Below are 22,339 nucleotides of genomic sequence, written 5' to 3'. Positions count from 1 at the left end.
GGAACCGAAACCCTAGAATGAGGTGGTTTTACAAAGGTCTGAGACTGGAACCCACAGTACGGCTGCCTTTAGGACGCAAGCAGCCTCGGGCCGGCAGGCTCCAAGCCGAGGTGCTGGTGCTGGTCTGGGGGCAGCTCTCCCGGGACGCCCGCTGGGGCCCGGCCGGGTGGGAGCCGCCCCGAGCAGGGAGCCGCAGCGCCACTCAGTAGCCTCCACCTCTCCGCTCTACTGTGGGCCGGCGGTACTGTTTCAGGTTAGGCTGGATGTCCTTCTGTGTGTCTGTCTGTTAAAGAAAGTGACAGACACTCAGCAGAGGCCGGGATGGGCGCGAGCGCGGCGCCAGGGGAACCGGTGGGACGCCCACCTTCTGGTTCGGGCCAACACACTTCGGGGGTCTCAGCACCGGGACCTTCCGGGTCGCTCCGGGGGCAACCACTGACTGCAGCGCTGGGCTGTAGTACAAGGGCTGCTTGGTCGCTCCCGATAGCTTGAGCTTGGGCAGTGCCATCACGTAGGCTGGCCCGTGTCTCCTGGGATGGTCCTCCTCTTGCTTGAGGGGCTGTTTCTGGAAATAAAGCAAAGGTCAGATGAACACGCAATGCGCCCCACTTTGTGGGGATTGGGGAAGCAAAGGGGCTCTTTTGTGCTACTTCTGCCTCATACAATTTCTTGGCCGTGAGGTGTGACGCTATGGTGACTGGACAACACGTACCGCGTCCCAGCCCCCTAGATGTGCGGTGGCCGCTCCCTGGGCCGGGGCCAGGGCGGACAGCGGGGGAGGCCGCGCTGACGCACGTGCAGCTCCAAGGGCCGAGGCCACGGTGACGCTTCCCGCTCGGATTCCCTGAGGTCGGCCAAAGCGGCCTGCAGCCAGCTTCTGTGTGGCCAGTGAGCTAAGAATGGATTTCACATCTTCTAATAGTTGGAGAAAATTTCACGGCACGTGATTATGAGACTCCAGTTTCAGGGTCCACAGTTTTATTGAAACCCATCCCCACCATTCGTTTTTTTTTTTTTTGCGGTCCGCGGGCCTCTCACTGCCGTGGCCTCTCCCATTGCGGAGCACAGGCTCCGGACGCTCAGGCTCAGCGGCCATGGCTCACGGGCCCAGCCGCTCCGCGGCATGTGGGATCTTCCCAGACCAGGGCACGAACCCGTGTCCCCTGCATCGGCAGGCGGACTCTCAACCACTGCGCCACCAGGGAAGCCCCCCCACCATTCGTTTACGTATGGTCCGCGGCGCCACCGGCCAGAAGAGTGGGCAGTCGCGCCAGACGTTATGGCCGGCACAGCCTGAACCCTCACTCCGGGGCCCTGGCAGACAGCGTGCGCCTCGGCTCTGCCGCGGGGGCGCCCGCGGCGGGTGCCAACAGCTGACCAAGAGGGAGAGGAGGCCCGGCAGGGAGGGCAGTTAGGGGCAAAGTGAGGGAGGCTCAGCGGGGGGGCGGGGGGGCGCTTCGTCCCCGGTTGGCGGCCTGAGCAGCTGAAGGGGAGCCGCCTTCACCCGCCCTTGGAGGGAAGGCACGGGGACAGAGGCAGGTCTGGGGGGAGAGACAGGAGATCGGGTTTGAACAAGTCTGTCTTTTGGACATTCAGCTGGAGCCGTCAAGCAGGTGTCTGGACACGGGGGTCCGGATTTCTGGAAAGCAGCCTGGCTGCAGGTATACCTGCGTCCTCGGCTCCCAGCGCAGAGTGACACTCAACAGATGCTGGGCTGAGTGAGAAACGATGGAAGGCCACGGTTACCACAGAGCTCGGTGCCAGCCCACAACTGTAAAGCTGGGGGAGCCGAGCAAAGGGGGCCCCGCGGCACATGGAGAAAGGGGAAGCTATCGCGGGATGCAGCTCTGCTTTCTACACCAAGAAGCGCGCAAGGCCACCTCTGTGCCAGGCGCAGTGCTCCTCTGGGGCTGCTGCTCTCGCAGGGGCTCAGCGGCCGAGTGGGGACGGTCGCCTGGGCCAGTGTTGGCTTCCTGTGCCCCGGCTAGGGTCCTCTGCGGGCACAACGTGCTTGGGCACCGGCCTGGCCCTGCGGCTGGGAGGATCCCAGCCCGCGACACTGTGGACCTTAGCTGGGGGCGCAGAAAGGCCGGGGGCGCAGAGGTACCACCTGGCGTGGCGGCAGGTCGCTGACGGGCGCACTTTCCAGGCAGATGTGGCACCTCCCCAGGTGGCATCTGCGTCAGAGAGACACGGGCCCCTGAGGGTGTCCAGTCCCAGCTCAGACGGCCTGATCGCTCAGTACCTGCTTGCTGCCCTCCTGTGCCGGCTGCCAGTTGTTACTGAGTAGTTCCGGTGCCACCGGCCGCTTGGGGCAGAGAGCGGAGGCCTTCCTCCTGGGCCTGGCTGGAGCCTGCTTCTCAGCTGCCCTACAGGACGGAAGGGGCAAGGGGCGCCTCTGCTGAGAACCTGGCCGCCACAGGGCTTGTCGGCCTCCTCTGCCCCCAGTGTGGGCTTGTGCCTGTCGCCCTCCTCTCACCCGAGGAGCTTTTCCTTTCCTTTCCTGTCTCAGCCTGACAGCCTCTGGGCTCCGGAGCCGTGGGCCCAGCCCTGCCCAGTGACTCGAGGTTCGGGTCAGACGTCACCCCCACGTCACACACGCACGAGGGGACAGAGGGGTGGAGTCCGAAGCCCTCAGGGCAGGTACTTCCAATGGCAGGTGTCGCCCAACACACGCGCCCTGGAACCTCACAGCGAGCGAGCTCAGCCCGCTCCCCCCGCTGTGTGCCACGTGACCCTCCAGGGCTCAACACCACAGCCTTGGCATCAACCGCAAAGCGGCCACAGGCCCTCCCTCCACCCTGCCGTGATGCCACTAATCGCCTCCTTTCGGGGGAAGAGACCAGAAAGGAGCAAGGTGCGGGTTCCCAGAGGGACCGGCACTGTTCCCGGGAAGCAGCCACCCATCCGCGTGGCCCACGGGAACCCAGCAGGGCGCCTACCTCTGTTCCTGGAAGTAGGGGTGCTGCAGGGCCTGGTGGGCAGTGATTCTCTCATCGGGATCATAGGCCACCATTGCGTGCAGGAGGGAGAGGCATTGCGGGGACAAACTGGCTGTCAGTAGAGGTATTCCTGATCCCTTTTTAAAAGTAAAATCAAAACTCATAGCTCCCGACCTGTATTGAAAGCCCAATGATAATAAACGATCACGCCGCCATTTAGAGCACGCGGCCGGCCCAGCATCACGACCCCACAGGGACCTGCACTGAAGGTAACAGCTTACAATCTACAAAGGGCAGGGGGCGGGGGGCATAAAGCCCATAGAATACAAGATCCTCGTGGAAACCGTGGACTTTGGGTGAGAATGACGTGTCAGCACAGGTTTGATGATAGCAGACATGCCACCCCGGGGCCGGTGCTGGTGGCCGGGAGGCTGTGCACTGCGTGGGGCCGGGCGGTAGATGGGAAATCTTTGTACCTTCCGCTCAGTTCTTCTGTGAACCTAAAACCGCTCTAAAAAAATTAAGTCTGTTTTTTTAAAAAGGGTGGGAGGTCGTGAAATCTGTTACGCTGTAAGTGTAAGAAAACTTTTTCTTGAGAAGACTAATACCACATTCCCACCAGAAAAGAATGAAATAAAGTTTTAAAAAAGAAAAAGAAGGGCTTCCCTGGTGGCTCAGTGGTTGAGAGTCCGCCTGCCAATGCAGGGGACACGGGTTCGTGTCCCGGTCTGGGAAGATCCCACATGCCGCGGAGCGGCTGGGCCCGTGAGCCATGGCCGCTGAGCCTGTGCGTCCGGAGCCTGTGCTCCGCAACGGGAGAGGCCACGACAGTGAGAGGCCCGCGTACTGGAAAAAAAAAGAAAAAGAAAAAGAATCCAGCATGGCTGTCATCTCCTTACCTCCCTAGGGTGCTGGGAGCTGCTGGGTGCTGCCCACGCCCCCGAGTCCCCCTTGAGGGCTCAGGGTGGCCAAGCTGCCGGCTCTGCAGGGTCTGTGCGTGCAGCCTGTGCTGGGGAGCCTTTCCCACTCAAAGACCTCTGTGGCCTGAGTGAACATTCCCGGGACAAAACCCCGCGTGCCGGGCTCGTGGGACTGTGAAGAGGCCCCTGGGGGCGACAGAGGCAGGGCGGGTCCGCGGTGGTGGGGCGGCCTGTGGGCTGCACTTACCGTTTGAACTTGGTGATGGTCTTCCCAGTAGGTGTGCCAATGATGTCGTGGATCCTCGAGATCTGGTCCAACTCGTTGGCTCCGGGGAAGAGGGGCTGCAGGCTGGGCGGGCGGCCAGGGCTGTGGTCAGGGCGGCGGCCTCCCAGCAGAGGGACCTCCAGCCCCCCCGCCCATGCTTGGGCCTTCCTCCTCCTACTGTCCCTACGGGTCGGTGTCTTTCTAAGGGACAGGGCCACACTCCCGTATCTGCACAGCAGGTGCCTCTGCCGGATGAGAGATGAAAGCCCCCAGAGCCTCCTTACGGCCCGGGGAGTTTAATTGACAAAAATTCAGGCTGGGCCAGGTCGGCTGTGTAGACAAATGAGGCCCGAGGAGCGCTTTGGTTTTGGAGCGGTCACGGATTTGGGAATTGTGGCTAAAAGATTTTAGACCCACACACATTACAGGCCACAAAGAAGAGTTTAAACACGGAGCTCTGCGCGTCCCTGGCGGCGCAGTGGTTGAGAGTCCGCCTGCCGATGCAGGGGACAGGGGTTCGTGCCCCGGTCTGGGAAGATCCCACGTGCCGCGGAGCGGCTGGGCCCGTGAGCCACGGCCGCTGCGCCTGCGCGTCCGGAGCCTGTGCTCCGCAACGGGAGAGGCCACAACAGTGAGAGGCCCGCGTACCGCAAAAAAAAAACAAACAAAACAAACAAAAAAAACGTAGCTCTGACGGTAAGATGACTTCTATTCAGGGAAAACGGCAGGAGCTCAGGCCGCAGGGGAGAATAGGAAACGCAGAGGAGATGGACGCCTCTGAGGTGCGGCAGGCCGGGCACAGAGTGCAGTCAGCGAGGCTCAGCGTAGCTGCCCAATGCCCTGAGTGGATGCCGCCAGCACCAGCGCCTCTGACATCCCTCCAAACTGACTCAGGGATTTTAGCACGGGAGAAAAGATCATTTGTTGGTACTTTAGTATCAGTGAAATCACCACTCTCCTTTCCAAAAATAACAGTCACTTATCAATACGAATGATCTAGAATCAGAAGGCGTGTCCCGAAGGGCCCAAACGTCTGTATTTATCAAGGGGTCAGTTGAGCAGGCGGGACTGGACGACCCGGGTCCTGCCTGCGCGGGGCTGTACCATCCTGACGTGCATCACCCCAAGGTTAAACCCACCCACCCGTCCTGCATGACCCACTACGAGCAGGTGCCGCCCCACCTCCTCCCGGGGCTTCTTCCACCCAGTGCCCCCGCCGCCGGTGGACGGAACAGGCCCTCCTCCCTTCCCGGGCCTCCGCCCTGGCCCTGCTGCGCCCAGCGGTAAAGCACAAAGGCTGGGGGAGGGGAGGACGGTTAGGGCTGGGGCTTCCTGGACTCCATCCAGCTCGCCCTCACTCCCGGGGCCAGAGCACCCCACCCGAGCGACTGCACTCTGAGGGTAGACCGGGGGGCACCGCTCGCACCCCGCCCCCATGGCAGGCCCCACGAGGTGGCAGTAAGCACGCCTCGACTCTGTTCCTTCATTTGTCTTCATCAATCCTGTCGCTGATGAGGCCAATTGGAGAGGCCCACCGACCCAGGGCCGGGGCGGGCCAGTGGGAAAGAAGTAACTGACAGTGTTCTTTCCTCCACACCCAGAAAGCAAGGACAAGCGCTTGACACCTTTCCTGTCGAGTTAAAAAACCACCATGACACCAGGACTGTAAACTCGGCACCGCAGAGGGAGGGACTGGCACGAAGCCACTGGACGGCCGAGGCCCGCGTGGACCGGCCTCAGGACCCTGACGCAGCGCCCCCAGCCCAGCAGCAGCTGCAACTCGGGCACCACCTGGCCATCTCATAGAGCACGCAGCCCGCGCTCCACAGGTCCATCTTGTAGGTATAGAAGCCATCAGTGAGGAGACACTCTGGGGCCCGGTACCAGCGGGTGGAGATGTATTCCGTGTACGGCTGCTTAGAATAGATACTCCGGCAGGACCCAAAGTCCCCTAATTTCAGGATATCCTGCTGCAAGGGGGGAGAGAAGCAGGGACAAATAACATCTCATCAAGCAGCGACTGTAATACAAACCATTTCAAATATTTATGCACCAACGGGAAAATTCCTAGCACATAAACTAGCTTGTAGAACATAAAGTACTGGCTTTATAAGCACCTGAAGTAGCCTGTAGCAGGTGAGGAAGCGGTATTTCTCTTCAGTGGAACACATTTACGAATATTCTGGCTATGTTTAACAGACATTTCAAAATGTCTACAGGTTGTGGAAATTTTTAAGTCGCAGCGTAAGTCTACAGATGAACTCTACACCCTGGTCACATGCCCTGTTATGCCTCAAACTCCCCACCGCGTCCAGTGCTTCTGGAAGCTTGGTTCCCATTCGGGGGAGGCTGGGGGCCTGGCCTACACCACGTGGGATCCTTGAAGGAAGTCAGACAGCCCAGGGAAACAGGTTTCAAGGTGTTTCTTCCATCTTCTCTACCTCTCACATTCAAGTAATAAAATTCATGCCGTCGATAAATTTGAAGCCTCGGGCACCTACAGCCAGAGCAAACATTAAACAGCAGTTCTCTTAGCCAGATTACCAAGAAACCTACCCTGACAGCCTTTTACCTCTGTTCCCATTCCCCAGTACGTTCAACAGAAATTACAAGGCATATTAAAAGGCAAGAAAAAACAGTCTGAAGAGACAAAGCATGCATCAAAACCAGACTCAGATACGGCGCAGGTTTTAGAATTTTAGAATTCCCAGACAGGAAATTTACAATAACTATGGTTAATTTGTTAAGGGCTCTAATGGAAAAAGAAGACAGCGTGAAAGTTCAGATGGGAAACGTAAGCAGAGAGATGGAAACCCTAAGAAACCATCCAAAGGAAACGCTAGAAATAAAAAACACTGTAACAGGGACTTGCCTGGTGGCACAGCAGTTAAGAATCCACCTGCCAATGCAGGGGACATGGGTTCAAGCCCTGGTCCAGGAAGACCCCACATGCCGTGGAGCAACTAAGCCCGTGAGCCACAACTGCTGAGCCCACGTGCCTAGAGCCTGTGCTCTGCAACAAGAGAAGCCACCGCAATGAGAAGCCCGTGCACCGCAACGAAGAGTAGACCCCACTCGCCGCAGCTAGAGAAAGCCCGTGTACAGCAACAAAGACCCAACACAGCCAAAAATAAGTAAATTCATTTATTAAAAAAAAAGAAGACACCACAATGAGAAGCCCGCGCACCACAACGAAGAGTAGCCCCCGCTCGCCACAACTGGAAAAAGCTGGCATGCAGCAACAAAGACCCAACGCAGCAAAAAATTTAAAACAAACAAACAAAAAACACTGTAACAAAAATTTTAAAAGACTTTGATAGACTCAACACAGCCAAGGAAAGAATCAGTGAGCTTGAAGATATGCCAATAGAAACTTCCCAAACCGAAATGCCAAGCAATAGAGGAACGTCAGAAACAAAACCGAACATCCAAGAACTGTGGGACAATTTCAAAAGGCGCGGCGCACACTACAGTGTGGCTGGGCCTCAGCATAACGATGCTGAGTGAAACAGACCACGGAAGAGTATATGCTATGTAACTCCGTTTATAGAACCTTCTAGCTCGTCTTTGCCTGGGGACAAGGGACAGGGGGCAAGGATTACCAAAGGGCAAGAGGGGGCTTTCAGGGGTTTTGGATTTGTTTGTGAAGTTGACTGGGATGATGGATTCGTGGGTGTACGCATACGCCCAAACGGAGCAAATTGTACACAGGCATAGTTGAAGGGCTTTCAAGTGAGACGTATCAGAGCTCAAATCCTGCCTCTCCCACTTTTATCTTTAGAGTGTTTAGCATGATGATTTGAGCGGAGTTTATTTTGTGTATAGTATAAGGAGGGCGCCTTCTTCCAGATGCACAGTTATGCTGATGGCATTTACTAAATTAACCATTTGTTCCCAAACTGGAAGGAAAGAACCAAACATGTTATAACAAACATGGTATCCACTGGGATTGAAAACATATCCAGGGAAAAGTTTTTATATTCTACCTTTCTTCTGATATCAATTTTTCATATAAAAGTTCTTACCTTTATTAATATATTTTCTGGTTTTACATCTCTGTGAAATATTCCATTTCTGCATTCAATATAAAAGGAAGGATAGAATTAATTGTGCCTCGTTCATTCCAATTCTTTTATACTATATTCTTAATGAACGGTAATACATTTTATTAACTTGAAAGCTGCCAGGTCTCCAAGTGCCTACCTGTGCATGTGATCAAGGGATTTACACAACTGGTACATATAGTGCATAATTTTTTTTTCCGATAATGGGTGTCTTCTCCCTGTGCAGTCAAGGAAATAGCCAGATATGGTTACCAATGATCCGTATCCCCTTTTTCGAAACGAAAGATGGAATCCATTTTTATTTAGCAATGTGTGAAAATCTAACTTCCTCAGTGAAAATAACCTGGAGTAGTTCTAGGAAGTATGGGGGTCTATCTACAAAATATGCCATTTAGAATCCTACATACTGGCATGATTTCACTTAAAATCACAGAGCGCCAGGCCTTCTGATTGCAGTCAGAACAGTGCTGAGCGGATCACCGCAAGGGCAGCTCGGTATGGAGGTCCTAACACAGCCTCGGGTGGGCCTCCAGGGCACCCTCCTTCTCGCTGATTATGAGCTCAAATCCAGGGTTTTCCTCGGCTTCCTGGCTACGTGGAGATCTCCGTCTTTAAGGGGATGAATTACGTTTTCTTAACCCAAGAAGGCCAATGGCTGCTCTCACTTGCACAGCCGCACGTTCCTCTCTCACAGAAGGAAGCAGTCACTGGGCGCCGGCTGACAGCGCCCTGCAGCAGCCTGTAAGCTACACCTTCTCCCCTCCTGCAGCTTTCAGGATGCTCCAAAACTCTTAATACCACACTCCAGCGTCAGAGCTGCCCTTGTTCTCGAAGGTGTCACATTTTACTTGATTTTAATATCAGAGGTGTGTGTTTCTAAGCCATCAGGTTTTAAATCTGCAAAACACCTGCTCTCACCTAACAACTCAGAAAACCACTTTCCCCTCCCTCCGTGAGCACATATCCCTCTAGACGTTTTTCATCCTAAGCTTGCAATTTCTGTCAAAAAATTAATGTATTCTTTTTCTCGCATAACAAGACTGTTTATGTTAATAATAGAAAGTAATTTAAATTACAAAGCGTCTAAGTGCAATGAATTCTTTCCATGACATACTATAATCCTTTTATTCTGTTTCACGTAATTTATCATCAGTTTTCCAGAATTTAAATTGAAAGAATTAAAACTAAGACTTTGTCAGCTTCCCCCCACTTGAGGGATTTTATCAAATTATTATCTATATAAAGGTGAAAAGAAGTAAAATTTCTACTCTCTGTCACATGCGAGGCTGGACGAACCTTCGTGAGGCTCGGCCCTCTTCGGGCAGGGGGTCTCGCTGCCCACTGACTAGCCCGGCTCTCCAGACACCCCTTGGCAGACTCCCTCCCAGCACAGGGCTCTCAGGACCCAGGAGCCCCCGAGTCCCCGGGGCTTGTGAAGATACAGAAAGAATGCCCCATCATCAGCCCCGGCACTCCTGGTTCAGTAGGTCTGCGGCGGGGCCCCAGAAGCTGCCTTTCCAGCAAGTTCTCAGAATGGGCCGCCAGGCCTGGTCCCTCCCCTTAGGAACTGCACCCCATCACATCCTGCTTGTTTATAGAAGGCTCCAGCCACATTCACTCGGGGACGTTTCTGCGCGCCCCCAAAGCTCTCCTGCTGCATCCTGTACTCACGCTGCTCTGTTCCTAGAAGCACCCTTCCCAGCCATGTCCACACGTCCGCATCTTATAGCGTACAACTGCCATTACAGTCATCTGAACTTGAACTCAGGAAAGGCGGACTCTTTTAGGAAAGGTCTAATCCATCCAATCTTCATAAGCACCTAGGGAGCTTTGAAAAAGTAGATTCCAAGGCCCAAACCTAGACCCAGTGAATCACAAATCCAGGCAGGTGGGCCAGGAATCTGCATTTTTGGCTGCCTTCAGTCCCCAGTGGCGGAGGACTCTTGGGATGCCTGCCCTTCCTTTCCTCCTGGGCCTCCCCTGCTCCCCCCATTCACAGCCGTGGGGCAAGGCCACGACTCCCTCCCCTGTCCTCCGTGAGAGCGCCTGCCTGCACACGGGGGCTCCAGGAGGACAGAGGGGCCCTCATGAGCCATGTGGGCCACTGGTCTGAACCATCGGAGTCCACACCCTTGACAAGGCGGGGACTGACCGCGGACTTTCACACTATTTTCCCAAAACAAGATCCTAACTCGCCAGGTTCCCACCAGACGCTTTGCTCACAAACATCTCGAAGCAAACACACAGAGTGCAATCGATACACCACTCTGAGGCTCCTGCTGTGGCCCTTTACTGAATGCCAGCGGACTGCAGGCAGTATTTCTCTCTTTTGGCTCTCCCGGCCAAATTAATTTTCCCAAGTTAATTTTTACCCAATATTCTCATTAAGAAGGTACTAAAAAATGCCATATACAATACCAGCAATGTAAAAAATCTGAAGTGAACACAGTGATTAACTATGGCATTGGCTGTCAGTACTAACAGAAGGAAGAGGGCCTCCAGTGCAGCCAGCACTGCAATAGAATATCCAGCACACTGCCTTCTCACGAGAGACCCTGTACCCAGGCCTGCGCCTGGCTTTCCTGGTCAGGCTTGGGGGTGCATTCTGGTCCACCATGCACAGCCAAATGCCCACAGTCTACACTTGGGCCCAGAGGCTACGCCCTGCGGCACTGTGTGAGCACGTGTTTGCCATCGGTGTTTTCCAAAGGAGAGCCTTGCCTGCTGGCACACTGTTCTGAGAGAAGTTACAGGGTAGCAGCTGGGGTGTCAGGCGCAGCATGGAGCTGGAGCCGTCACCAGCACCCCTCTCTCAACAAGACAAAACTCCAGGAGGGGCCCTCCCAGTTCTGCTCTTTGAAGCTGGCTCGTCTCAGGCAAGTGCTCTGAGTTCTTGGAAGTTCAACTGCCTCACCTCTATAATGGAGTTGAGCTCACAGAAATGGGAAGAGCAACGCAGGAGCGCAGAGTAAGCACACTATAAACTGTAAAGTCATACGATGACGATGGTAATGACAGCAGCTGGCCGTGACTGAGGGCCACCCAAGCCAGCACTGTGCCAGACACCTCACACATATTATTACCCCCCACAACAACCCTACGAGTCAGACACTATGATGATCCCCGTTTGGTAGACAAGGACTAAGGCTCAAAGGGCCTAACCAGGACCGACCATCGTGAAACGCACACGGCACTGCGCATGCTCTACCCAGTGTGTTGACGTGGGACATCCAAGCTGCGTCAACACAGCCAAACTGGAGCGGCCCTTCCCAGAAGCACCTGCATTAAAAGTAACAGGATGGGCTTCCCTGGTAGCGCAGCGGTTGAGAATCCTCCTGCCAAGGCAGGGGACACGGGTCCGAGCCCTGGTCTGGGAAGATCCCACATGCCGCGGAGCAACTAAGCCCATGAGCCACAACTACTGAGCCTGCGCGTTGCAACTACTGAAGCCCGCACGCCTAGAGCTCCTGCTCCGCAACAAGAGAAGCCACCGCACTGAGAAGCCCGCGCACCGCAGTGAAGAGCAGCCCCCGCTCGCCTCAACTAGAGAAAGCCCGTGCGCAGCAATGGAGACCCAACGCAGCCAAAAATAAATAAATAAAATAAATTTATTTTTTAAAAAAAAAGAGAGAAAGGAAATGAATGAGCACTCTGCAATACAGGGGACTTCATAAGAATGCGAACAGAAGGAAGTTCCCTCTCAGAGGGATTATCTGAGCAGGGAGCCCTGCCTCATTCTGAAGCATAGAGTAGAATGTCGAGCAGCAGAGCCGGGAAAGATGCTAGAAGGGGACAGGCTTGAGGAAGGGCTGAGCCGCCGCCGCCCTCTGCGCCCTCCTCACCACGTCACCCAGCCGGCCTGAACGCCTCGTGGCTTTGCTCGTTTGCAGCTGAGTTCTGAGCAAACAAGACTGCCAGAAAAACACCTCCCATGAGTACTGTACGTACAGCCCAGTACCGCATATTTAGATGAAACTACTGCACAAATGATTTTGAGAACTAAAACAAATATATGGGAACTACAAGCTCTAAAAGACCTTAGATTAGCTTTGAAATTATTCTACGTACCTCGTATTAGTTCATAAATATTCATGTCCATAAGTTCACATATTAGTGCAAGAGAACCAGATTTTCTGTCACTGAAGAAGAAAGCAGGTTTTTAAAATGTTTCCTTTTTCTTGTCTTCATCAGAAAAAATATTTAATTCATTTGTAAACGCTTTTGATAAACACAAAGCACTCCTATATCAGACAAAGATTAAAGTGTAATGATTGAAACAGCAGAAGTTTTGATTTTTAATCAATGTTTCAGGCAAAAATAATTTAAATAATAGTAAAACTCTACTTCAGGCAAAAATTCTAAAAGCCCCCCTCCCCACAATTTTTAAAGAGAAGTGTCTTGAAAATCGAAAAGTTAACTACCGGCAGAAAGAAGAAATGAGGTTTGAGGAGTTGTAGAAGCAAAACGAAGAAAGTAGGATTTGATTCATGCTCTGTGGCTGCAAATTTAGTTTTAATTTACCTAAATTACTTCCATGTGATTGGGATACAGCCCAGTGCAGGGAGCAAAACCAAAAATCCAGCCGAGGCAAAAAGGAGGAAGATGAGTCACATCACACCCCTGCAGTGTCACCCCCGGACCCTGCTCCAGGCGCCTCTGGTGGGGCTGGAAGGGGTCCCCACTGTCACTCAGGACTGTCAGGAGGCCCACGTGCAACCGTGCACAGAAGTGCTTTGCAAAGTGCACATAAAGCACCCTCAGCACAGGCAGTGCTGTGACCGTCACACGCAGACTGCGGTCTCTGGATCTGGCCCCAACTAATGGCTCAGAGCACGCGGGCCAGGACGCCACACAGCCATGACAAGACATTGCATTTTGAGTTTAGAACTGTTCAGCCTCCTGATTAAAATCTCCTGCACCTTAAGGGTCAGAGGCTGCGGTTTCTCGGCTGGCTGTACAGGCCAGGCTTCCTGCTGAGGGGCGCCTTCTCAGAGCTCCAGGCCAGGACCCCAGCCCCAGCCCCTGGCAGACAAGCCCCTCCAGACAAGCTGTGCTCTGCCTTCTTGATCAACAGGTAAACCTTACAGAAGCTACTCTATAATTAGAAGAGAAATTAAAAGTCCCCTGAAATTATGTCAATTGTAGTAAGAAAGGCTGCATGAGACCACACAGAGATGGCAAGTGGCAGCAATAAAGTGCAGCTCCTGAAAGAGGACAACAGGGCCTTTCCCAGTAGGTCACAACTCACACTCGGATGCCCAGGGCCACCACCGTCTACACAGAAGCCCAACTGCTACAGGAGAGGAACCATTTGAATGTTGTTTGCTTTTATGAGGTGGAGTCACTGAAATGAAGGCCTTTCCACGTTAGGACTCAGATACAGACACTGGTCCAAATAAGCAAGTGACTTAAGATAAAATAAAAATTATTATTCTCTGAGCTACAAAGCAAATATTTAAAATGCCTACTATGGTTTTCTTTCTTAAAAAGAGATTTAATAATTATCATCAATTTTAGATAATGTTTAAAGCCCCAAATATACTTACAAAACCACTTCGTGCAAGGTAAGAATGTTTGGGTGTGGATTCAGGTGCCTCAGTGCTTGTATCTCTCGTAGATTGTTCACTTGCTCAATACTATGGTGTAGGTAAAAATAAGAAACTAATTTATAATTCAGGTCAACTTCAGGTCAACTTCAAGCCCCCCTGGTGAATTATTTTAAACATTTAAGAAAGAAACACTCAGGCTTCCCTGGTGGCCCAGTGGTTAGGAATCCACCTGCCAATGCAAGGGACACGGGTTCGAGCCCTGGTCCGGGAAGATCCCACATGCCATGGAGCAACTAAGCCCGTGCGCCACAACTACTGAAGCCACGCGCCTAGAGCCCGTGCTCCACAATGAGAGAAGCCACCACAATGAGAAGCCCATGCACCACAATGAAGAGTAGCCCCTGCTCGCCACAACTACAGAGAGCCCGTGCGCAGCAACAAAGACCCAACACAGCCAAAAATAAATAAAATTAATTAATTTAAAAAAATGAAAGCATATAACCACAAGAAGTCTAGTGTAAAGTTATACAGCAGATTTATTCAGAGCAGTCCAAAACCAGAAACCCAAAAGTTCCTCAACAGGAGACCAGATAAACAAGTTGTTTTGTAGTCATAGATTGGAATGAATACTACTCAGCAGTAAAAAGGTATGAACTACTGGTACGACAGTATGGATGAATCTCAAGGACTTTATGCTGTGCTGAAGGAGCTGGACACAAGAGCACAGACTGTGAGATTCCACGTAATATGAATTTCTAGGGACTTCCCTGGTGGTACAGTGGGTAAGACCCCGCGCTCCCACTGCAAGTGGCCTGGGTTCGATCCTGGTCAGAGAACTAGATCCCACATGCATGCCGCAACTAAGAGTCTGCATGCTGCAATGAAGATCCCGTGTGCCGCAACGAAGACCCGGTGCAGCCAAAATAAAAAAAATAAATATATATATTTTAAATGTAGACATTTGAATTTCTAGAAGAGGATACAGGGAAACAAAACAAAACCCAGAACAGTGGCTACCTGCGATGGGGATGGAGAACTGAGTAAAAAGGAATATGAAGGAAGTTTTGAGGGTGACCGAAATGTTCTATGTCTTGATTACATGGAGATATCTACTTGGCAAAATTATACATTTAAAAAACTTGCATCTCCGGGCTTCCCTGGTGGTACAGTGGTTGAGAGTTCGCCTGCCGATGCAGGGGACACGGGTTTGTGCCCCGGTCCGGGAGGATCCCACATGCCGCGGAGCGGCTGGGCCTGTGAGCCATGGTCGCTGAGCCTGCGCGTCCGGAGCCTGTGCTCCGCAGCGGGAGAGGCCACAGCAGTGAGAGGCCCGCTTAACGCAAAAAAAAAAAAAAAAAAAAAAATGTGCATCTCAACATATGCAAATTTTGCCTTTAAAAAAAAAAAATATTTGGGACTTCCCTGGTGGTCCAGTGGCTAAGACTCTGCACTCCCAACGCAGGGGGCCTGGGGTTTGATTCCTGGGCAGGGAACTAGATCCCACATGCCACAACTAAAAAATCCTGCACACTGCAATGAAGATCCTGCGTGCCGCCAACTAAGACCCGGTGCAGCCAAATACATAAATAAATATTTAAAAAAAAGAATTGTATAATAATAACCAAGTGGGGAAGGAGACTGGGTGGAGGTATAGATTAAATAAGAATCACAGGGGCTTCCCTGGTGGCGCAGTGGTTAAGAATCCACCTGCCAATGCAGGGGACACGGGTTCAATCCCTGGTCCAGGAAGATCCCACATGCCACAGAGCAACTAAGCCCGTGAGCCACAACTACTGAGCCTGCGCTCTAGAGCCTGTGAGCCACAGCTAGTGGAGCCCACGTGCCACAACTACTGAAGCCTGTGTGCCTAGAGCCAGTGCTGTGCAACAAGAGAAGCCACCGCAATGAGAAGCCCGCCCACTGCAACGATGAGTAGCCCCCGCTCACTGCAACTAGAGAAAGCCTGCACACAGCAATGAAGACCCAACGCAGCCAAAATATAAAGAAAGAAAAGGAGAAATTTATTAAAAAAAAAACAAAAAAACAAGAAAAACAACTTGGTCATGTTGCAGACCTTACACAAGTAACCAACTTCATTATCTCCAAACTAAGACTTTGAGCCACTGAGGAAAACGGTCCTCAGGAGCTGAAAGCACGCCTCCTGACGCAGTACTAATGCACTGGTTTATTATACCTTACCCGGACTTCATATGAGCAAAGACTACTGCAAAAGCCACCAGCTTCGGGGGGGTGGGGGGGTCAGAGGCTCCGAAACCAAGCCCGTCCGGCCTGCGCGACGCAGCACGCTTTTCCCGCTACTGACTGGTTTCTCACATCACCCACACAGCGGCACGAGGCGACTGAGGGTCCAGTTAGGCAACGATAAGCAGAGCAGAAATGGATTTTTAGAGGAACCTAAAATTATTCTTCAAGTGAATAAGATTAAACTGTTCTATAATGATGAGAGATACTCTGGAACTCTAAAAGCTAGAGATATTATTTTCACAGTTGAAAAACAGATTTAAAACCAAAGAACAGCATAAAACTTGTGGATCAAGGATCAGTGACACTGGACCATCCAATAAATTATTAGCAATAATATTCCTAGAAATGACACCAAAAGCAATTGTCTATCTTCTAGAACTTTCTTCTAGAAACTATAAAGTCATTTCTTCCTGTAAATCAGAAATAACAGAAATACCCTTTTCAACGTTAGAAGCTATGTGCAATATGACTCATTCCGGACCCTCTATGGTCATTTTCTGTTTGTGTTTTTTATATAAGTTTATTTATTTATTTTTGGCTGCGTTGGGTCTTCGTTGCTGTGTGCGGGCTTTCTCTAGTTGCGGCGAGTGGGGCTATTCTTTGTTGTGGTGCGCGGGCTTGTCACTGTAGTGGCTTCTCTTGTTGCGGAGCACGGGCTCTAGGCACGCGGGCTCAGTAGTTGTGGTTCACGGGCTCAAGAGCGCAGGCTCAGTAGTTGTGGCGCACGGGCTTAGTTGCTCCGCGGCATGTGGGATCTTCCCAGACCAGGGCTCGAACCCGTGTCCCCTGAATTAGCAGGGCTCAAACCCATGTCCCCTGAATTAGCAGATTCTTAACCACTGTGCCACCAGGGAAGTCCTGTTTTGATTTGTTTTTTACTTTTAATTTTGAAATTATTTTAGACTAACAGAAGAGTTGCAACAATAGTAAAGGAAGTCCCCTTCACCTAGCTTCCCCTAATGTTAACATCTTACATAACATTTATCAAAACTAAAAATTAACATTGGTACAAATCTATTAACTACACTAGACACTTTATTTGGATTTCCCCGGTTCTTCCATTAACGTCTTTTTCTCTTCCAGGATCCAGGAGACCACACTGCAATTAAGATGTCATGTCCCCTCAGTCACCTCCACTCTGCGACAGCTCCACAGTCTGTCTTTGCTTTTCGTTATCTTCACAGTTTTGAGGAGTACTGGGCAGGTATTTTGTAGAATGCCCCTCAATTTGGTCTCTTCTGATGTATTCTCATAATTCAGCCGAGATTATGGATCCGTGGGAAAGAACACCATGGAGGCGACATGCTCTTCCCGTGCTGCTTTATCAGAAGGTACATGATACCAATATGTCTTATTACTGATGATGTTAATCTTAATCATTTAGTTAAGCTGGTATCTACCAGGTCTCTCATTGTAAAGCTACTATCTTTCCCTTTCTATTTTCTATTCTTTATCAGCAAGTTAGCAAGTCCAGCCCACAGTCAAATGGAAGGAAATTAAGCCCCACCTCCTGGAAGAAGGAATATCAAACAATTTGTGGATATAAGTTAAAACCACCACAGTGATTAATAAATATTTGGGAGGAGATCACTTGAGGCTGTGCAGAAATTCCGTTCTATTTATTTATTTAAACTTTTTTGGCCATACCACAGGGCATGCAGGATCTCAGCTCTCTGACCAGGGATCGAACCCGTGGCCCCTGCAGTGGAAGATCGGAGTCTTAACCACCGGACCACCAGGGAAGTCCCAGAAATCCTGTTCTCTTTAAAGTTTCACCTTACTAATTTTAGCATTCATCAGTTTATCTTGCCTGCAGAAATTATTACTATGTATTCTAATGATGATTTTCCATTTCCCTCATTCCTCTGTATTTATGAATTAGAATTCTTCTGTAAGGAAGAATTTTCCCCTCATCCCAATTTGTTTATTCATTCGGCCATTTATTTACATCAGTAGGCACTCATGGTTATTTGAATGAAGAGGGAGAGAGAGAGGTGCACACATGGGTTAGTATACATACACACTAGCTCTGTCTGCTCAGAGGACCCAGACGTGCTGACGTTGCAGAAGCAATGAGCACACCTGGTGCCAAGGTCTGATTTTCTGAATACCTTTCTCTGATAAAAGGGACCAAAACTCCTTTGAGAAATGGAGGATTCTAGGGGCAGGGAAAATACAAGATGAGCTTAGAGAATCTTGTAGTACCAAAAAGTAAAGAAGTGTTAAAAAAAAAAAAAAAGAAAATGCTGGGTGATGTCAAAGGAACATAGGAGCCAACGTGAAAGTGCTCCCCACGGCCAGAGCGGAACAATTCTCAAATAATGATGGCACTGGATTATAATCGCCTATAGTTTTGGACATGTGTATCAAGAGCAAATGAGAACTCACAAGAGGAAACCCAAGATCCAATTCCCCGTGGGTTTAGATTACACAGGCTAGCAGACACCTATCAGAACCAAGCTGGAGACTCTGTCCCTGATTCTGGACATCAAAGGGCCACAGGCCACCACCAGCTCAAAGTGCATTTCCTTTTAAGTAAAGGAAATACGTGACAATGGTTGACAATAACTCCCCCCCCCAACACACACACACACAAACTTTGGAAAAAAAAAGTAAAGTATCACTGATACTTATCAGTGATACTGTCTGCTCTTTGGATATGGGATCATCAGAACACTGTGCATCGAATTCTCTACCACGAGTAGTTTAAAGGTAAAGACGGAGTGTGGGTGGGGGGAGGCGGGAGATAAAGAAATACAAAGAATTCAGAATACACAGAGGAAGCCATGATAGAAGAGAGGAAAAGCAGAAGCCCCAGGGACTTCAGAGTCTTGGCAGTGGTAGGTAAACACCATATGCTTTGGCCTGGCTCTGTCCACCTAGTGACCTAGAGTGACAACTCTCTAGTAACTTCACATCACTAACCACCTTTCCTCACGTGATTACGCCTACCGTCTGCGGATGTCACGAGGATGACATTACTGTTCTCCATACTCCCTGACACGGTTAACTGGCCTATACTCCTTCCTGATCTGAAAAACTATCTTTCATACTAAGAGTTTGAAATCAAGGTCTATACCCCAAAACACTTCGGAAGGCTCTACATCAATGTAGGGCAATTACCGTGTTTTTTAAAAACTTTGCTTTAGATGTTTAGAGGCTTCAATTCCTTTGAGATTAAAAAAAAAACATGAAACCAGAGTTTCAAACCTTTTTTTTTTCCCTTTTTTTTTTTTTTTTTTTTGTGGTACACGGGCCTCTCACTGCTGTGGCCTCTTCCGTTGCAGAGCCCAGGCTCCGGACACGCAGGCTCAGCGGCCATGGCTCACGGGCCCAGCCGCTCCGCGGCATGTGAGATCTTCCCGGACCAGGGCACGAACCCGTGTCACCTGCCTCGGCAGGCGGACTCTCAACCACTGCGCCACCAGGGAAGCCCCAAACCTTTTTATTGAAAAGTTTAACAGTTGCAGTGAAGCCATTGTTTACTTCATTATTCTGACAGTTTCCTAAATACATCTGGTCTTGGACTCCTTAGTGTAACACATGTGAAGAAGCTGTAAGCTCAAGCACGTTAGGAGGCTGCTCTGTGGGAGAAGCCCCAGCAGTCTCCAAGGGGCTGATCTAGAACCGGAGAGTTGCCCTCTCCACAAACTGCAACTGGTCACTCCCAGGGAATACATTTCTCTAACCCTATCTGAAACTTATTTTTCAATATATTCAATAGTAACTGATTTACAACTAATTAAATCACAAGGACCTCTAATATCTTTCTTTTTAACTTTTTTTTTTTTTTTTTGACCACATGGCATGTGGGATCCTAGTTCCCCGACCAGGGATCGAACCCGCGCCCCCTGCATTGGAAGGGCAGAGTCCTAACCACTGGGCTACCAGGGAAGTCCCCGGACCTCCAGTGTCTGAAATCTAAGGTTTCAATTATAAAAATCCAACATATACACAACTCTTAGGAACATATAAACTGTTTAAAGTGAGGCATACTTCCACCACTTAAATTCTTTGTGAACATCAATCACTGATATTGTAGTAAACTTGGACATGAACAAACTCCAGTACGATAATATAAAATTAGCCTATAATCCTCACTGCCCAAAGAACTCTGATATGACATGTTATCACATGAATACAATTTCCCCATTAAGTTGCTCTCATCGATTTAAACCTGTGTCTGCAGATGTAGAGAACAAACGTATGGACGCCAAGGGGGGAAAGTGGCAGGGGTGGTGGTGGTGGTGGGATGAACTGGGAGATTGGGATTGATATGTATAAAATGGATAACTAATAAGAACCTGCTGTATAAAAAAATAAATAAAATAAAATTCAAAAAAACCGAAAACCAAAACCTGTGTCTGTATTTAGTCTCAAATAGGTCTCACGTTGCCTACCTTCCAAAGTGCTGTTTCATTTGTTTACATGCATAATAGTTTCCATCTCTCAGGTTCTGCATCTTCACAACTTCAGAAAACGTTCCCTCTCCTATTTTGCCAATTGCTTTATAGTCTATAAATGAAAACAATTATAAAAATAAAAGTTTATTTATGCATCTGTTTTGTACTCACTTCCAGATAGCAGACGTCTTTATCTGTAAAATAATCCAATGGCAATATATTGAGGATACTTCGCCTATGTTTTCTAAGGTTCAGTGTTTCCCTCATTTCAAGAGAGACTGGGTTGTATGTTGGCAACACGCAGTCTCTGCTCCCTCTCGTGCAGCGGGGAACCGCATGACTTGAATCCTGACCAGCGAGGAAAGGCTCAGCTCCCCTACGAGATGCTCGCAGACCAAGCATCCACTGAGCCTGTCGGCCCAGGGAAAGTGGCGGGAAGAGTCAGAATGACAATGCGTTGAACACTACTGACTGCCTGGGCAAGAGATCTCAGGACAAAAGTGAGCTCAGGAGAAAACAGCTACTTTCCAAGCAGAAATGGAAGCAATGAGAGAAGTCCAGAAAGCAAAAGTCTCTTTGGGTTGGAAAAGCTTCCGCAGCCCAAATAATAGGAGGATAAAACCAAAAAAATCTTGACAGAAAGCAGCTGTGAGACTTGACAAACAACCTAGTCAGCCTTGCACCAAGGTCACGGGAAGGCAGCCACTCCCCACCCAACCCAGGCGCTTGCCTCAGAGAGGAAGGAGGCTCCTGCAGATTGAGACGGAGAAGCAAAGCAGCAAGGCCCCAAAGAAATAAGACAGGCTTGAGAAGAACGTTTAGAAAAGAACCTTGAGTGTGGAACTGACCAGAAGCAAACAGATCAGAAACCTATTAAACAAACTTGGACCAAAAGGAGCCCATCACCTTTGCGTCCCAAACCGACATCAACACAGAGCAGGCTTTTAAAACTGTCCCCGCTCCAAAGGAGGGCCTCCCCTTCAACACCTCTTTTAGACAACACCTCTTTTAGACAGAGCACATTTTTAACACCTTGTGTGAATTCTGATTTGAACAAACCAACAGAAAAAAGGCACAACTGTTTTTAGAATAACGTTTTTTAGAAATGATATGTTTAAAGATTTTTAAAGTCCTTTTCTGTTAGCAAGAAGTACTAAACTGTTTTAGGATGAAATGATATTATGTTTAGATTTGCTTTAAAAGTCTATACATTCCCATTCACTTCTGCTGGAAGTATAAACTGGTATAGTCATTTTGGAGGGCAGTTTGACGATATCTATTAAATATTTTAGATGTGTATATCCTTTGACCCAGCAATTCGAATTCTACAACTTATCCTGCAAAACATACTTGCTCAAGTATATGTGAGATGAGAATGTTAGCGTAACATTACTTAATAGGGAAAAACTAATGCCCCCAAACAGAAAACTGTATAAACTAAATACGGTTTATCTATATAATGGGATGTATTGAATATATTTGAAAGAATGACACAGATACACAGATCCTTAAAAATAATGTCCTTAAAGGCAATACACACACACACACACACACACACACACACACACACACCAGTTTGTGGCTGCTCTGAGGGATAAGGTTGCAGGTATTTCACTATCTAAGTCAGGTATATTCCATAATGAAAGTACTATTTTATTTAAAAAACAACAATAAAAAATAAAGACTCCAGGAAAAAAAAGTGATGGGGGTAAAAATGACAAAATGTTGATCACTGTTGAAACTAGGTAACAGATACACAAGAGCATTCACTCTACTAATTTCTCTACTTCTGGCATGCTTGAAAGTTTCCATGATGAAAAGTTAAAAGAAAAGGGCAAAACCTCCTCCAGGATCCTCCCTGTCAATGCCCCCTTGTGACTAGCCAGAATAGAAACGACCTCCAGGAGACCTTGGGAGCCATGACATAAAGA

General features: G+C 49.7%; 1 protein-coding gene across 1 annotated transcript; it reads right to left on the bottom strand.

Moving 5' to 3' along the window:
• Positions 1-202: 202 nt before the first annotated feature.
• On the bottom strand, positions 203-20,512 carry MOK (MOK protein kinase; the record flags this gene model as incomplete). The annotated part of the gene is made up of 10 exons (XM_082838202.1): positions 20,406-20,512; positions 12,260-12,330; positions 8,331-8,409; positions 8,153-8,201; positions 5,919-6,097; positions 4,110-4,211; positions 2,943-3,116; positions 2,246-2,369; positions 365-565; positions 203-283 (listed from the first exon to the last, which is right to left on the bottom strand). The coding sequence occupies exons 1-10, from the start codon at positions 20,465-20,467 to the stop codon at positions 203-205; spliced, it is 1,122 nt and encodes a 373-aa protein (XP_082694328.1). The 5' UTR covers positions 20,468-20,512.
• Positions 20,513-22,339: the final 1,827 nt, after the last annotated feature.

Source organism: Leucopleurus acutus, assembly GCF_964270905.1.
Source record: "Leucopleurus acutus genome assembly, chromosome: 1".
NCBI classification, from domain to species: domain Eukaryota; kingdom Metazoa; phylum Chordata; class Mammalia; order Artiodactyla; family Delphinidae; genus Leucopleurus; species Leucopleurus acutus.
The sequence above is the reverse complement of the archived record's forward strand: the minus strand, read 5'-3'. Positions and strand labels throughout refer to the sequence as shown.